The following is an 18,141-nucleotide window of genomic DNA, read 5'->3' on the forward strand; positions in this document are numbered from 1 at the left end:
TTTCATTTGAACAATTATCAACTTCATATATATATTCAAGCAGTGTTTTTATAGCTTTTTTTAACCCTGGCCTCTCTCCTCACTGGGCTATGGAACATGCAAATATCTTTATGTTTAAATTATAACACCACATTCTAATCTGACATTTCATTCTATACTCAGCTGACCTGTCAAATGTACAAATATGACTGTGGAATTTGTATAAAATTCGATATGTGATTTACATATTTAATCTTTTATGCAAAGTTTTATCAAGATCACTCTTTTCATCCAGGAGGAAATAAGGAACACACATACATAAAATCTTTACAGTATGATGATTACCCTTAGAAAAGTGGTCCAAAGGCATAATGTTGCATAATGATATTTCAGTTTAAACATGGAAAAAAAAAGGATATTAATCTCACGCAGATTTGGATGTTGAACTGGAGCAATGATGCTGGGCAAGACTAGTTTTTAAGCATCCGTGTATACCTGTGCTGTTAGACCAGCAGAAGAATAAAACTAGGTCTGATTTTAATTCAACAAAGTCTTATTTTATTATGAGTGCAGTCTTAACCACAGCTCCATGGTTTATTGAGCAGCATCCTTCAAGATAAAAGGTTTGGATCTTTGCAAAATCAAACCATGTGCATATATTTTTGAAGTACAAGTAGCATTTTTTTTTTTTTTTTTTTTAAACCAAGTCATATAAAGCACTAAATAAAAAAAACAAACAAAAATAACCAACAAGATTAAAAACTGTGCCCTGTTAAAGTATGTGTATTGAGAAGAAACCCCAAATATACAAGTCTCTCCTGAGTGCAAATTTTACAGTACGAGTTATTCAATGTACAAAAGCAATATTGATCCAAACATGACAACAAAATGACTTCATGCAAGAAAGAAAACATGTGGGTAATCAAGACCTTTAACAAAATGTTGTACCTAAGGTGCTGACTATTGAATCTGCATGTTGGAATTAATAAGAAAAACCAGCAGTAGAATTATTAAATGCTTCTGAAAAAAAATATATAAAGTAAAGGAGCAAAAACCTGGCACAGCACATCTTTACAGCTAGTTACTCCTAATGCTGTTAATCTGCTAATTGTAACGCTATACACATTCTGGTGGCTTAAATGTTTAACAAAACACTTGATTTTTATTAAAATAAATGTGAAGTGCTGAAAAGCAACATTTTTACTAAGCTAGGGAAATCAGTTTGAATATTTTAACAACAGCTGCCTTTACAGAACATTAGAAGTAAGACAAATTAGAGGAACTACTGCTCTGGTGTGCAGATGGTTGTGTAAATACAGCTTGTAGATGCTATACTGCAGTTTTCCTGTTACCAGTCTGTAAAACAGCATGTGATACGACAAATAAAGACTATACCCAGTGCGGGCTGCTGTTAGACTGCACACCTGGAGCGAGGGCGTACACAATCTTGCTCACAACTCGATGTCTTACAGTACTGTGAGTGGCAGCTCTCTCTTTGGCTGAGCTTTCTTCTTCTGTATCCTTTTCAAAACTAGCTGAACTTCTGCTCTCTCCCTCCTCCTGCTGGTTCCAGAGAGAGGACAAGGACTCCAGGGTCGAGTGGAGCTCATCTCGTGCAGACATTACGGTCTGAAGACAGGGAAGCTGCAGGGTTGGGGCCCCAATTCCATCCTTGGAAAGGCCGGTGATCAGCTCGTCAACAGCCTTGGCAGAAGAGGAGATCGTATCTCTGCAGCTTTTGAAGTCTTTTCCTAGGAGGAGGGCACCAGGGACAGACTGGTCAACCATCCTTAAATCTACCAACACTGCCGCCACTGAACTATCAGAAAATAATCTGTAAGAGCTAGTGTGGCCTTTGCCCATCAAGGAAGTACATTAGTGTAAGTGTCTGACACTGTGAATCAAAAGCTTTACCTCGTAAGGCTGTAGACAGAGATGAATGCAACTGTCTAATGGCTTGGTTCAGCTGGAACAGTTTGGTTGATGTCGTCCTCAGTTTCTGCAAAAGTGAAGCCAAAGCGTCCTCCTCCCCTTCCTCTGCCTCCTGTGGTTCCGATTCCCTCTCCTGTTTGCAGACATTAGCACTTACACATAATGACAACAAGACTGCAAACAAACAGGACATGCTTGTAACTTCATCTGTTAAATTACATACAAAACACAACAAAGATCCTACTATAATGTGTATAAATTTACTATTAACTAAACGCAACCAGTTTTGACTCCTGTATTTTGCTTAAGTTATATTTTAACGGGTGAGCAGAATAGATTTTACACAAAAAGTGAAATAAAAGAATTGCAGCCAGTGTCTGAATCACTACAAGTTGAAAATATTTTGGGTTCAAGCCTCTGTTACATTTACCAATAGTGAGAAAAACACCCTGAAAATAGCTTTTGGAGGATATAACTCAGTTTTATTTGACTACAATAACACTGGACAGCATAAAGCCCAGCTGCCTACATGTGTCATGTATTGGTTTGAAAAGGTAAAAAGGCCAAAACAAAACCTGCTACTTTGTGTGGCTAAGATAAGGACAAACAAGCCTGTTAGCTGTGACTTATGCCCCTTCATTCAACACATTCATTATGTGAACGATCACCGAGGGATGACCGCAGAGAGATAAGCTTACGGCACACTAAGCTTTACAGGAGCAATAAAGGCTGAGTGGCATCTTTAACGGGGCTGTTGTGGCAGCGAGTCTTAATCTGTAACATTTAAGCCTGTGTCAAGACGGAGGATCGTTTTTAACCTTTACCTACAGGATGCTCAGCTGAGCGTGCACTGTTGTCTTTTTGCTCTGGTTAAACCAAAACAAGTGCCAGGACTTTTGTAATGAAGCTCCTTAAAGCAGATAACTAATGCCATTTATTCCCTCCCCCAAGTTTGAAACATATTTTTTTTAAGTCTATGATTACATTCTTAATAAAAAAAAAACAAAAAAAATGAACATAATGAAACAATAGAGGCTAAAAAAAAGAAATTAAGCTGCATTATGTTGTAGATCTGATTGTGAAAAAACAAAACTAAAGGGTTTAGAGAAGGGGTGTCAAACATAAGGCCTGGGGGCAAGAATCGGCCCAGCGAAGACCTGAAACTGGCCCAGTAGAGAGCTTTAGAAAAAAATATGAAGGAGTATGTAAATGTTCAACTTCTAACAGCATTTTCTTAGGTTTTACAGCTTTTCCTATCCACTCCTACTGCCATAAAGTCATTAGTTAAGAGATAAACAATTAAATGACGGGAAAATTACAGTTTTTCCACTTTTGGTGCGCTTGCAGTAAATTAAAAAACATAAACATTTATAATTACAGGACAGTCTGTGCAATGAAAAGGAGTTTGACTTCCCTGGTTTAGAGGCTACAGATTGTGATTTTTAATGGATTCTGTTGATGAAACTTACCGAAATATGGCAGTACATGTAGCTCTCCAGAGCACGAGCTAAATCAAGAGTCTTTGATTTAAGGCTCTGGAGGACCTGTGTGTAAAGATGACAGGAATCATGGGTAGCAACTCAACAAGCACTTTAAAAACACACCAGATATAGCATTTCTGTGATATAAATGAGCACAAAAAGGCACGACATTTTAAATAAGTGCGTGATCTCTTACTGAGCTTCTGGGATAGGACAGTTGAGCCTCTCTCAGCATTTCCCTCGTGATGGTGAGGCTCTCCTCCAAGAGAGATCGGACACCCTTACCAGTTCCCTTCATTAGACACGTGACCACTGAAGGCTAACGATTAAAAAAAAAAAAAACCACAAAACAAAGGGACACAAATGACTTTTTATGACCACATTATTCCAGTCAGTTACCAGAGCTACAAAGAATGACAGATTTCAGATTAATTTTCAAACAAACTTTCACCCTTCCAAGATTAATGGGCAGCAACAATTCCAGTGGAAGCAGTAAGGGTGGACTTGGTTTTACCCACTCACAGCTTCTACATTTCGGCTTAATTTTTGTTAAATAAATAATGACAGTGTGTGGTATCATGTTTTATTATTCATATCAGGTTTATGACCTGTTAAGGACCAGATAATTAATTACATCCCAATACATAAAACCTTAGCATTGGTGCACCGTGTTACCATGGCTGTACCTTACACTCACATTCATACAGTTAATAGTTGTGATGAGGGGGCATGAGTAGAGTGGACCACAGTGCCCAAACAGAGACCTCCCAGCTCAATTATTGGTGGTCTTACCTTGCCCATAGCCTGGGCGCCCAGTCCCGTGACATTCAATGACATGCCTGTCACTACTGCCATGTGTCCAAGCGCAAGTAAAGTTGTATCCAGGCACTGACTAGTTTTCCTTCGGGCTTCTTTCACCATCGATGTGATCTCAGATTCGCAACCCTGGATGTGAGGGCGGGAAAGGAATGTTTCACTCAGCATCGAGTCGGCACAAACAAACTGATACACAGGTTCAGTTCACATTTATTTAATAGTGAATCAATGCAAGCAAGAGAGCACAACAGCCAACAAAGTCTGAAGGGGCAGTAAATAAATTAAAATGCTAGAAAAAATTAAAAGTAAGGATCGAGAGGGGAAAATTGTGTGTTTAGGTGTTGAGACTGGTAAGGAATTTAGATTTAGTTTCCATATATTCATGTTCTGTTTGGGGCTTCAAGGTTGAGAATTCCCTCAGCTTTGCCATTTCCATAGACAGAGCTCAAACAGCTCAGAGCTAAGACCCGTCAATCAATGCTCTGCATTTTGATTAGCCACCCGTCTCCAAACTACGCAAAATTGAAAATCATTTGTCAGCTTAGATTTTGCACTCTTTTTGACTCATTCATATACTGCAAATGCCAGAAAACCCAGACATCATGTCAATGCATAGCCTTTAACAAAAAAAAAAAAAAAAAAAAAAAAAAAAAAAGGCTTGATTTGCCTGAACTCAAAATGGGCGGAGTGTAATGATTAGAGAATAATGATACAATCTGCATGTAGGCTGGCTTAGCCTTTTATCGTCACCAAGCAGAAACCTCAGTTTGAAACTTTGTGTACTGTCACTTTAACGTGTGATACCTTTGGGTATTTTTTTCCTCACCTGAATCAACATCTGGAAGAACCCTCCCATCTTCTTGACTTGGCTTTTAAGTTCCTCGGCAATCGTGTAGAGCAGACCGGAGGAGGGTTTAACACTGGCCAACCACTGCATGGTAACAAACACTGCATTCTCTATGGCTGTCGTGGCCTTCACCAACTCAGTTTGTGCCACCAAATTACCCACAAACACTGCAAAAAAGAAAACCACCAAAAAGCACCACAATAAAAGTTTGTGCCCAATAAACACCAGGCCACTTTTATGAATGTGGCCTGGTCATACATGCCTTTTGGCTCAGCTTTTACCTTGGCAGAGGACGAATATCCACAAATTATTCTTCTAATCATTACCTATCCATCAGTAGCTATTGATTTACTAATGTCTATGAAGTTGACTGGAACTCACCACTATCCTGGCTGTCATCATCCAGACTGTCATATAGGTCAGATATAGTTTGGACAGCCATGTAGACCAGGTTTAGATCTGAGATTAACCGATCTGCCATGCTCTCCTCCGACCCTGTAGAACTACGCAGACGGGCCAGTGATTGGCCAACTAGCTCCTTGCAGATGCCAGGCATCCCAGGGTCTGAGATGCTGGAATGGAGGGAGGGGGATTTGGTCACACCCATTAACCCTGGGTCAGACACAGAGAAGAGTGGGTGATGATCATTTGTCACAAAAAGCAAATGTAATTGAGTGTTTAACAGCTGTAGCACTGAATGCTGCATGCAGGTCTGAAAATTTATATTCATGTAACAATGTCGCATTTTAGAAAGACAACAAGAGGCAGCTTTTCGCCACTCAATTCCACCGACATTTGCCTTTTAAGAACACGACATTTAATATTTTATGCATATTTACTTGTGTTTCTTACCAGCAGACTGTGAGGAGCCACTGTGGAGGCTCTGAATGGGATGCACCCGGATCTCGTAGAGACGCCCTGAGATCCTTCTGCTCTTCAGCAAACTCCTGCTTCTAAAGCCAAACCAACCAGAAACCCACTTGGTACTGCTGCCAACGTTCAACATTTATACTGACTTTTTCTTTAGACACAGGAGAATAAACTTTACTTGTAAGAGAAACCCAGAGGTGGAAAGGTCAGTAAATAGAGATGATTGTTTAGGCAAAGGTTTATTGGAGTAAAAGAGCAATATGGTGGAGCCCCAGAGCCTGTGCAGTGTTTCATTTGGCTGTGCCTAGTGGTAGTTTGGGAACACCAGGACTGCTTGACAAGAATAACCACAATGTGAGGGGGAAAATGTTCTGCATGTACAGCAGGTGGTGTGTGTGTGTGTGTGTGTGTGTGTGTGTGTGTGTGTGTGTGTGTGTGTGTGTGTGTGTGTGTCCCCTCCATACCGCTCCCAAACAAACACCTTGGCCTGACCTGCATGCATGTGAAAATTAATAAACACAAGAAATACACCAAAGAGGGGAATATTCTTTGGGCAGAAAGTTTTCAGGAAAAGAGAGAAAACAGGACTGTTTAACTATCAAGAAATATGTGCCAGGTTGTAAATCACAATGTTGGAAACTGGGAGGGCTGTGAAAATAACTCAAGTATTCCAAATTTACTTGAAGTATTTACCATCACTCAACTTTCCACAAACGAAAAGTAAAACATTTTTTTTTAAAAAAGGGAACTGTTTTTGTGGCACGCTTTGTGTCCACTTGTTCCCTTACAGAGAGAGGGTCAATGCAAATCAGTGCAAAAATGCTCACTTCTATTTTTTCCTTCCTAAAAGCTCTGATGAAGATGAAATTTAAGGTACATGGACACACACACACACACACACACACACACACTTCCCTAAGGGACAAGCAGTGTTTTTGAAAACTTTCCCACCTCCATATTTAATCTTATGTAAATGTAAGATGCTAGGAAGAAGGATTTATGGATAGGAGGAGCTGGATAATTACCTTCGTCGAGAAAAGGAGGCGGCGGAGGAAGAAGAGGCTGATATATCTTGCTCCCACTCATCATCGGGGTCGTAAAACACATTGTCATCTTTAGAGCTGGAATCCCCCTGTGGTGAATAAACTCCTGATGACATGTCCACTCTCATTTACTCAGCTTAATGAGAAAAGCATCGCAAAGTGAGGCAGCATCCCTCTGTCGGGCATAAAACAATCCATTCTGGACTATAAATGAGGTCAAACACTTAGGAAATTTGCAAGTGACTGGAGCTGATGTCAGGCTCTGAATTTGCAAAACAAGGAAGAGAGTCGTGCAGGCTGAACAGGTGTGCTTTGTCTTACTAGGACACAGGTTAATGTGAGAAAGACATGATAGCAAAAAAGGTTATGAATTTGAACGCAGAATTGATCCCAGACTTACCCGTTCGAGCTCCCTCATGGCAGCAATGTTATTTTGGAACTTTTCCAGACACCAGAAAGTGGCAATTCCCAGCTTTGTGTTTTGAACTCGCACCTGTAGCACACCACTGCACTTCTCATTCTCCGAGCTCTCATGTCTAAAACAGGAGAGTAAAGTCAATAAAAATTAATAAGGTCAGCGGTTCACAGCAGCCACGTGTTCATTTACAGCTGTATTTTTGGGAGTAGCTAAATACAAAGACTAGATATAGGTTTACATGCTTTTACTTTTTTTTTTTAATGCCACTGGTTTCTTCATCATTTTTGTGTTTACATGATGCATAATAAAAAAAAATATATGCGACTTTTGCCCATCCTTTCTTTCCTACCTGCTGAACACTGTGTGTTTCTTCAGTTTAGCACTGATTTTATTGGCTTCCTCAATCATCAAGGACAACTTCATGGCATCCCACTGTGGAGAGACTGCGACAGAGAAATGAAGCATTACCTTCAACTAGGACTGGGCGATATATATCGAGTTTTTAAATATATTGATATATTTTTATATGATATATGAGATGTGACAATATTGTTTATATCGATATAGTCTATGTTATAATTATACTTGTGGAGCCGCAAGTTTGGTTCTCTTTCGTCCACTTGTCTCCACGCAACGTTACTCTGCCTCTCTCTACTTCACTGAACACAACTCCCCCTCCCCTATCGCTTCACCTGCGGGCAACAACAAGATCAGCTATCAAAGAGGAGCTGGTCGGTAAAAAGAAAACATTTGGAGATTACTATTTTACTGCTGGTAGCAGTAATCTCGTTAGAATGACGTTAACGCCATAACTGCATTAATGCGGCAAATCTCCGTTAATGAGTTACCGCGGATCGCCCCGTGCATGGGGCTGCATGGCATCAACGCGTTAACGAGCTAACGAGCTAACAGCTGTCACGCGTTGACGCCGTGCAGCCCCATGCACGGGGGCTGCGCGGCCTAAAATTCTTTCATTTTCTCAAAACTCGACAGTGCACCTTATGTATGAGTTCTGGTTGTGCTTACAGATCGTGAACCGCTTTTATGTGTTACATTACGGCTACCGTAGTCAGGAGCCTCGTGAAGTACTACGTACTGTACTTCAACGTAATATTACCGTATTGTGTGTGTTTAAGGACCACAAATGGCACCTGTTCATAGACGTGGTTACAACAAGGATTTCAAACTCCAGGCTGTCAGTCACGCAGTAGAACTTGGGAACAGAGCAGCTGCTTGTTATTATGCTCAGGGTCTGTTAGTTTACATTTTGACTGCACAATTGTGAGCTTTTTGTTATGCACAAAAACAACATCGTTTTATTTTATTTATGGAGCATTATTATTTAATAAATGCTGATAATTTATTTCTGAGTAATTTTTTCATGTACATCTACGCTGTATGTTAATAAAAGTGCCAGTGTGAGATCTGGGACACAGTGTGACTAAGAACTCTCTTTTTGTTGTTACTTTATGGCTTTAAAAAAATATCGAGATATATATCGTATATCGCCATCCAGCTAAAGAATATCGAGATATGAATTTTTGGTCATATCGCCCAGTCCTACCTTCAACTAATAGCCCAGAGTTAAATATCATTTGGCTCAGATGATCTTTACTTAGCAGTACAAGACAGTACACAGCAGGGATTCACTGTAAAAAGGAACAGTTGAAATAAGCTACTCACTGGCTATTGCACTCATTTCCACCAACAATTCTCAAAGACCTTATAAGGAATTACAGTAAGATGCAGATCGCTGTGCTCCACATTCTACCGATTAGGGTTGAGAGGCTCATAAACTCTGACATTGCATCCATTCATCTAATATGATCCTTGTACAAACAAATGAACAGAATAAGAGGGCAGCATAATGGTCAGACTCCCCAACACTCCTTACCTTACCAAAAAGTCATTTTAACGCAACATTGTCTCGAGTCAAATAAAACCATTGGATATAAAAGGAGCATCTTAGAGGGGCGGTTTCTCAGAAAATAAGATGGGCAGAGGTTCAACTATCTGCTCCTGTGTCTAATGTTTGTAAAAAAGAAAAACAAACAAATATACTATTATTATAAGACTCCAGGAACCTGAAGAAATATGTGCACAAGGGACAAGGCCAAAGATTAATCCTGAACACCTGTGATCGTCAGGTCTTCAGGCAGCACTGCATTAAAAACAGGCACGATTCAGTCATGGAAATCATTGTCTGTAAACACTGTATGCTGTGTCAAAGAAGAAGCTAACGGCACTGGGCCAAAGCTCTTCTAAAAAGGTCCGAGGCAAAGTGGAAAACTGTTCTGTGGTTAGACAAATTGAAATTTGAAGTTCTTTTAGATAAATGTGGAAACCATTTCTAAACCAGTCTAAAGAGGAGACGGACCATCTGGCTAGTCATCGCCGCCTAGTTCAAAAGCCTGCATCTCTGATAATATGGAGGCCCATTAGTGCTTTACATATTTACTAAGGATTATATGCCTTCAGTGTACGTTGATATAGTGGCAAACAGCTTTTCTCTAATGCTTCTGCTGCTCAGGACAACTCTGCTTACACGATGTGATCCTTACTCCCAAACACGTTCAGTGTTGACTTAACTCTTACCATGTTGGGGCGTATGGTTTTCCCTTAAAGCTCTTTTCTTCTGAATCTCCTCCAGCTCCTTGCCGATCTTTTTCTTTTCCGCCTCCAGGGCCTCGACAATCCTCGCTTGGCGCACACGATGTTCTTCCATAGCCTTGAGTGAGTCATGGTAATGTAAACAACATTAAAAACCATCAGGGTAAAACATTCCGCCTGAAGCCAAGCTCCACGGTGGCTCGAAACGCATCCCAAATGGTTAAACATAAAGCCCAGAGTCAGCATATTTGCTAATGCTCATTCATAACATCAGAAAACATGAGGATGAGCAAACGAAAGAGGTGATATAATTAATGAATATAGATTTCCTGTATGCCTACTTCCAGAAAAGCGAGAAGATGACTGCTTGAAAATATCACACATTTCGCCCACCTACCCACCCGCCTACAGTCATAGGGGAAATAAAAGAAAAGGCAACAGTCTCTTTCTGGAAAAACTGATGGTACGGCGGTCACATTCCTGAGCTATTTTCACTTTTATCCATAAAAAAAAAATGCCCTCAAAAAGTGATTGTTCAAAGTCCTGTTTAATTTTGCCCAATTCCCCTGCAAGGCCGTCTCCACCTGTACCTCATAATGTAGCACCTGAGATCCAAAGGGTTGCAAACACACAAAACCTTCACACAGGAGGCTCCCCATAAAGGCCGACTGGCCAAATATAAATTGGGTATTCTTTTTTTTTTTTTTTTTTTTAAACGTGCACAAATCAAAATAATCAAGCCCATCCTTTTTTTGCCGTTTCCTTAATTTAATCAAAAATCCTAACCTGGGTCTCCATGTGGATACGGAGACGTTTCCTCTGGACATCCACCTCCTGCTCCAACTCCAGCTTGGCAGTTTTGAGCTCTGCCATCTGGCTGGCAACCCTCTGCTTCTCCAACTCCTGTTGGCGCTTTTGCTCATTCTCCTCATTCTGAAGGAACGAAATGCTGGCATTTATCTGTAGTTTGCATAATCTGACAGGGTATGAGAGTGTGCAAAACTCTACTATGCTTAAAAGGTTCTTTAAAAATGCACAAGTGTTAAGAAAATACACCTAACAATTTCAATTTGAGGTTTTAGTTTACAATATTACAGTAAATAAAAATTACAGACTGTCAATAATCTAATACTGGGTTACAATAACAAATGACTGATGATATCATCCAACTGGCCTATTTCTAGATTTTAAAAAAAAGAAAAAAAGAAGAAGAGAAAGTCTCGTATACCAGCTCTCTCTCCAAGGCTCGGATCTTTTCTTCATAGAGCACCTTCTGGTCAGAAAGCTCTTTCTGAGCCACTTCTTTTGCCATCTGGATTCCTTGCATCATCTCCTGCTTTGCTTTAAGATGGGCTTCTTCAATTTCTGCCTCGAGCCTGAGAAACACAAAAATGGGAATTCAGATTTTGATAGTATGGAATTACATTTTATAAGAAAAGCCTCCGTCTGGCCGGTTTTCCCTCCACTCACAGCGCTCTTTGAGCTGCAAGGAGCTCGTTTTTAGCAAATTCGAAATCTTTATGACCGTCGCCTTCGCCTGTCCAGCATGACGCTCTCTTCCCAGACTGCACCTCTGCTGGGTGATTAAAGCGGAAGTAGTGATCTCCTCCAAGAATCACCCTGTCGCCCTAGAAGCCGGACAAGAGACACAGATCCAGAGAGAAATCATTTATGAAACGCTTTGGGCCTTGCGTGGACAGACCATTGCGTTTGATTTACAGCGAGTAACAGAATGAACCGATAGACGGACAAAAAAGTTAGGACTTGCTGCTTTACTTACATGGTGTAGGACTGTGGATTCAGAGATGAGGTTCCCATTAACAAAAGTCTTAGCGTTTTCCATCGGAATGATGCTGACAGTATCATGTATGTTGGATATAACACTGAAAAAAAAATATATATAAAGAAAATATAAACTATTTTAAGTGAAATGCAAAGAAAGTGGCCAAATAGCTTCGTAGGGCTACATATTCCTTGGTTATATCCATCTTGATACAGCTATTCCACCTGACTGAACAATATGCTACCGTTTTCACCCCCCTCTGAGGAGTTGGTCTCACCAGTGCTGGTCAGCAATGAGGGCTCCAGTCAACTGGATATCGTGGCTGGAGTTGGACTTGAGCTTGCCCACCGTGGTGCGACCCTCTTTGATCATGTAGAGAAGCATCTCGGACAGCTGAGGGTCCTCATTCAGATTCACGAGGTTGGGAAGACGGTTGTCCACTTTGAAGGTCACTCCTGCTTTCTGATCACACAGACCAAAAATTATTCATAGAGGGGGGGTTCATCTCCTTTGTTTTCAGCTTCTTCTTTAACAACATTAGTGTTTGAACACAAGCATGGTGGGTGCAGGATGATAGAGAGAGTAGACTAATAAAATGAAGGTTACACCGAAAAAAGAAATTACCTGCAACTCTTTGGTCTCTTCACGCTTGCGAATTTCTGCTTGCTCAAGTTTCTCCCTCCACGCCCTGCCGGAAAATTTGAAAAAAAAAAAAAAAAAAATTTATAACCAAAAGCAAAAATGACATAAGAACAAATTCTACCACTAACATCACCCACTGCTAAGTAAACCCCAAGTCATATATTGATATCAGCATTTATAATGGCAGATAAATAAAAAGTTTTAAAGAAGAGATGGGAGAAACACCCTTCAACCAAGTTAAGAGGGTTGACGTTGCATAGTTCATCCACCAGAGGGCACTCTGCAGCTTTCCACTTGAGAACACAAGTGTTTAGAAAGCAGCAAAAATAACCAGCTGATCAAAGCAGAGCATCATTTCCCTCATTTCCTTCAGGATTAATAAAGTATTTCTGATTCTGATAAATGAGTAGCGCACAACTTGCTGTGGTAATAAATCCTGATTATATTGAAAGAGCATTGTCATAATATCTAAATAACCACACATAACAAATATTTTATTTAAAAATTCTGTATTAGTCGGGCTCTACTTAACGTCTTTGTCATGCTAAAAATGTCTGATTTTTATTTCTAATATCAGAATGTTGAATGTTTTAGCCTAATAAAAATATACACTGGAAAGAAGTAAATCTTTCTGTTATTAGAACTCAATAACAAACTGTACGTATCAAGACTGCGCAAATACACAGAAACATATAGATCACTGTAAATATACTATTACTTTGTGTGAGTGTGAAGAATAACTTTGAAACTAGCTTTCATTTGACCCCCTCCACTGCAAAAAGAACTGTTCATTTGAGGATTCAGTAGGATTATAGCAGTAATGCTGACCGATTGGCCTCAATCATTTCCCTCTCTTGCTGACAGAGTTTATTCTTCAAGGTGGAGATCTCCTGCTGAAAGAGCCTCACTCTCTCTGGTTCGACGCCCTGGGAGCTCATCTGGGCCGCTCGCAGCTTCTCCACCTCTGCCTTTAGCTCTGAAACACACAAAATTCATCCAGATTGTTTCCTACTGAGAAAACTGTTGCAGCAAGATTATGTAAATGTGCAGATACGATGCCACTTTAGAGAGGAATATTCAGATTTGGTCAGCGAACTGCTCGATACTGTCCCTCACTGAAGTTGACTGGTTTGTCTGTCTGAGTCACATTCACTTTGAGCGTCTCCCGCTGACAGGCATCGTGAATGAAATCCACAGCAAGAGCTCCCCTTAGTGCTAAAAACGTCAAACAGCAGCGCTATCATCTTATGAAAAATAATACTTGCATGACAGTTAGCCGCCATGTGCAACTGACAGTGCATAAATATGGCCTGGAGGCAAGGTTAGGGCCAGGCTTTAATTTCAACTGGATAGCGCAAGAGCTGGTGATGGATAAACGGGCCGACAGACGGGAGGGTGAGTGGTAAAGGAGGAGAGCGAAAGCGATCGGGAGCGAGTGCCTAACAGGAACACGTTCGCATATAAAGAAAAACACAGGGATGAACAAAAGAGAGAGAGGAAAAAGGCTGATGAAGGAGGAGCTGAAGGACAGACATGAAAATATTTATATATATATATATATATATATATATATATATATATATATATATATATATGTGTGTGTGTGTGTGTGTGTGTGTGTGAGAGAGAGTGTTCATCCAGTCCAAAAATACTGACTACACCTGTGAAGCTACTCTGTGGTTTTGGTTGTAAAAAAGGAAATACAGGTGTGGCTTTGTGTGTTGAAAGGCAGATGTTCAGGTTTACAAAGAACTACAGGGGAAAAAAGGAAAAAGAATCTCTCATATAAAAATGATTTTCCCTCCCTCTCTTTTTTTAGTTTATAAGGTGACCAAGGATTTGTCCAGGCTCACATGTCAAACCAACACAGTAAGTGTGCTGAAACCCTGCTTTAGACATAAGGCTTATAAATAGATACCTTTTGTCTACAGTATACAAATTTTTAAGCACGTTATGGATGTCTGACCTCTGATGAGCTTGGCATTGGTGTCCTCATTGACCTTGGCCACATTTATGATTGTGCGGGCTTGCTGGGCATAGCGTAGAGTGCTCAGGCTCTCCTCCACGTTGCTGCCCGCCGGGCTCAGCGTAGCGATCATGGCCGTCTTAGAGTTACCGCCGAGGCTCTCCTTCAACAGCCTGCAGGTGACAATTAGAGGAGAACCGTCACTGTGATTGCTGACAAACAAACAAATACAAATAAAGAAATTGTGCACAAGCACACCGTTCCCTCACCACGTAAGGACAGAGTCTCTGTACGGTATGAAGACTTTCTTCTTGGTCAGCGCTTGTTCTGATAAGGAAGAGATGACCTTTCCGAGCGTCAGCAGTGATTTGTTGATGCTGGCGCCCTCCTATAAAGACATCGTTTTGAATAAAATAAGCATAGAAAAATTAATGAACAGGCCAACAATGCAAAGAAACCAGAGCCTTCTGAGACAAGAGACTGTACTCTGATTTGTGAATGATAAAATGATATACCGTGGTTCACCTAAAAGTCTCCATCTCCAATCTCCAACAAGCAATGATTAACTGCTTAATGACTTAACCACAGATGGTAGTTAACATGTGCTCACCCTGAGTCGGTCTCCACTGGTCTGGGCAGAGTGGCAGCGTTCGCTGCCTGCCAGATCGATCAAGTTGATCCTGCTGGTGATACTGTGGTCATGTTCCTCTCCTTCCACAAGCTCAGTCTGCACACACAAACACAAATGGACTCACAGGCACTTAATGTAAGCACGATTCATCCGCTCCCCTGTGTGAACGTATTTTTTTACATAAAAACTCAAAGAGGGAAAAGAGGTGTAAATACACAGTGAAGACAGTACCTTAGTCTGGGTCATGACCAAGGTGAAGACAGAGTGAGATCTGGAGCTCTTGTCATTCATTCCTGTGGCCGCTGTGGCTCTCTGCTTATTGCCGAGCTCCAGCCAGCCCTAAAGAAGAAGAAAAAAGTACTTTAAATTATTATTGATTCTCTGTGTGAAATCTCACTTGAAGATATTCATTTCCATGACAAGCCTTTCAGATTCGGTTAACAGGCTTTTTGTCTGCTTGACACTGAAGACCTAGCTTGTTCTTGAAAGCACCCACTAACATGAGAGTATAAAAAGACAACTGGTTCATCTTACCTGAACATCATTGTAAGAGCGCACCACATTCCTGTGAAGAAACAGCAAGCTGAGCAATTCTGAAAAAGGTACCATCCAAGAATGTTCAAGCTTTCAGCGAATAAAGAGAGAAAGACGAGATTTTCTTACGCTGAGAGCTCAGCGACATAAGGCCCGTGGACTGGATGCTCTCTCACCCTCAGCTGGAAAACAAATCCAAACAAAGGTTTTCTACATTTTCCCCCCCGTGGTAAGTCAACCACAGTGGCAAGTTAGCGATAAAAACATGTGCCAGGGATGAGTGTCACTCAACAGCAAACTACTCACGGGCATCGTCCTCTGGTTTGGTTCTTCTCTGGTCACCAGCAGGTCATGGATCTTCTCATTGTACACTTCAAAGTAGCTCATCTCTACATGACATTTGACCTGAGATTCAAAAGGGACCAAAACAGATCATTTAATTCTTTTTCAGATAAAAATGAAGTTGGAATAGAAATGTAAAAAAAACAAAGAGAGCGCTTACCTCTTCACTTTTTATTGAGGCCAGTTTAGAAAAAAGCTCGTGGCAGAATTTTGGGATCACCCCTACCTCCTCCTCAAAACCCATCATCCTGCAAAACAATCAGTCTTAACACATCAAAGTGACAGATTACAGTACAAAAGTAAAAAACAAAACAAAACACATGACCACATAAGTGAGAACACTGATGTAAATGAAAAGTGAGTCCACTCACGTGTATGATTTACCAGAACCTGTCTGGCCATAGGCAAACAAGCAGGTGTTAAATCCTTCAAAGGCCCTCAGCAGCAGAGGTTTGGCCAGCGTCTCATACACGGTCTGCTGGCAGGCAAAGTTGGAGTCACTGGCATCCACTGAGCAGAAAGAGAAGTCGTAGGTGAAGGAGTAGCTCTGTCTGGACTCTGGATGCTGGACCACAGTCTCCTGGCCATTCATGAAGATGACCTGTGAGGACTTCTCAGCTTTCTCCCTGTAATAGAGCAGAACAAAAAAACTTCAGAGATGTGTTGTTTGTCTTTCTTTAAACAAGTAGCATGCCAGTGTTTTATACACAGATTTTCCAGAACCAGACTTTAATATACTGACAGGGGGGCCTGCTTCTCAGTCACCCAGCAGTTAAACACTAACCTGGCACTGAAGGGGCGGACACGCACAGCCACCGTAACAGCACTGTTTTCCATTTTAAGTAAGTCCTGCTGCTTCAGACCCTCACTGGTACTGGGCAGGATCTGTTCAGGAGGAGCAGGATCGGATGTCCTGACCTGGGTCACGTCTCCCTTTTGGTTCGAGGTCTTTGTCTTTATCACCTGCAGCGTTGTGTCAGGTCTTCGCACACCTGAGGTCGTCTTGCTGATCCGAGGAGCCGGGAAGGGTTTAGTGTTTTCGGCTTGCTGTGCTCGGGGTTTGGGCCTTTCCAGACTGGCAGATTTGACCAACACTGGCTTGGGAGCTTCTTTCCCTGCCAGTCTCTCAAACACGTCTCGTTTGGCAGCGATTCTCTCAAACGGGGTCTTTCTGGTCGGCGTTTTAAAGGTATGGGTCTCGTCTGTGTTTCTACTTGAAGATGAAGAAGAGGAGGAGGAGGTTTTGTTCTGCGCAAACCTCCCTTGTGTTTGCACATGAGTCGCAGTTTCTCTTAAGCTCATTGACCTGAATAAACCAGGTGTCCTCCCGTTTGGTTCACCGAGAACTTTGGGCGTTGACTGCAGGCCACCAGGCTGCCCACGTCCGCTCTTGTCCATGGAGGGAGTCCTGGTCCTGCGCTGCAGAGTCAGTCTCTTCTCCGGAGCTGCTGTGGTGCTTTGGCTGCTGTCTGTCATCGTTTGTTCAGCCGTTTCGGCCCCGGTCTTCCTCTTTGACCGTCTTTGTAGGGTGAGCCGGGCTCGGTAAGGGGTCTGCTGCCCGCTGCCACTCTTTGACAGAGCAGAGACGACATACGTCCTGTTCACCGGACGGCTTTTATCTGATGACCTGCTGTCTTCACATGCAGACTCCCCTGATGCGGTCACACTTTTGCCCAGTGTCGAGTCGGCTATCTTTCGCTCTCGGCCGGGTGTCCTGGACGTTGATGTTGACAGCAGATTGTCGTAATAAGCGGTGTGTTTCCGCCCTTGTACGCTAAATATCGACATGGCTGTGGACTGTTAGAAACCTAAACGGTGTAATTACGAGACAGGCGAGTTAACGGCAGATGCACTTTACACGAACAACTACATTTAAAAACCACGTAAATTGGACGTAAGTATGACTCCATATGTTAGTTAAAGGAAAATAAAAATCCATTCGAATAAATTATTACTTGCACTTGCGAAAAAAAACTTCTTTTGTTTATGTTCTCCTGCTCGCTTCCGCCTCTACCCGCTTCAATTTCAAATCGTCCCCGTCACTGGCAGCTGATTGGCTGGATTCTCAGAAAGTGCTACGTCACGTCATGGTCGCGACCTGTAGGCACTTTATGATACCGCTAGATGGCAGCACAATACCGAGCCACAATAAGTAAACTGTGAACGATAGTCATCTCTGAGATTGCGTACCAGTGGAAAAAATGTGCTAGTCATAAGCTCCCATCTAAATTTAGTCCTTTACCGTTA

General features: G+C 41.6%; 1 protein-coding gene across 1 annotated transcript; it reads right to left on the reverse strand.

Annotated features, from left to right (window-relative positions):
- Positions 1-314: 314 nt before the first annotated feature.
- kif14 (kinesin family member 14) lies at positions 315-17,831 on the reverse strand. Its single transcript, XM_040032593.1, has 29 exons — positions 16,679-17,831; positions 16,266-16,520; positions 16,055-16,142; positions 15,859-15,957; positions 15,682-15,734; positions 15,553-15,583; positions 15,250-15,357; positions 14,998-15,114; positions 14,657-14,775; positions 14,388-14,560; positions 13,250-13,397; positions 12,404-12,467; positions 12,057-12,241; positions 11,777-11,879; positions 11,467-11,624; positions 11,225-11,372; positions 10,783-10,929; positions 9,982-10,114; positions 7,736-7,829; positions 7,369-7,504; positions 6,951-7,057; positions 5,908-6,008; positions 5,437-5,667; positions 5,035-5,222; positions 4,185-4,337; positions 3,589-3,711; positions 3,381-3,455; positions 1,894-2,044; positions 315-1,730 (listed from the first exon to the last, which is right to left on the reverse strand). The coding sequence occupies exons 1-29, from the start codon at positions 17,680-17,682 to the stop codon at positions 1,369-1,371; spliced, it is 4,854 nt and encodes a 1,617-aa protein (XP_039888527.1). The 5' UTR covers positions 17,683-17,831; the 3' UTR covers positions 315-1,368.
- Between the last annotated feature and the right edge of the window lie 310 nt (positions 17,832-18,141).

This window comes from Simochromis diagramma, unplaced genomic scaffold (genome assembly GCF_900408965.1).
Source record: "Simochromis diagramma unplaced genomic scaffold, fSimDia1.1 OVJJ01000334.1, whole genome shotgun sequence".
NCBI lineage: Eukaryota > Metazoa > Chordata > Actinopteri > Cichliformes > Cichlidae > Simochromis > Simochromis diagramma.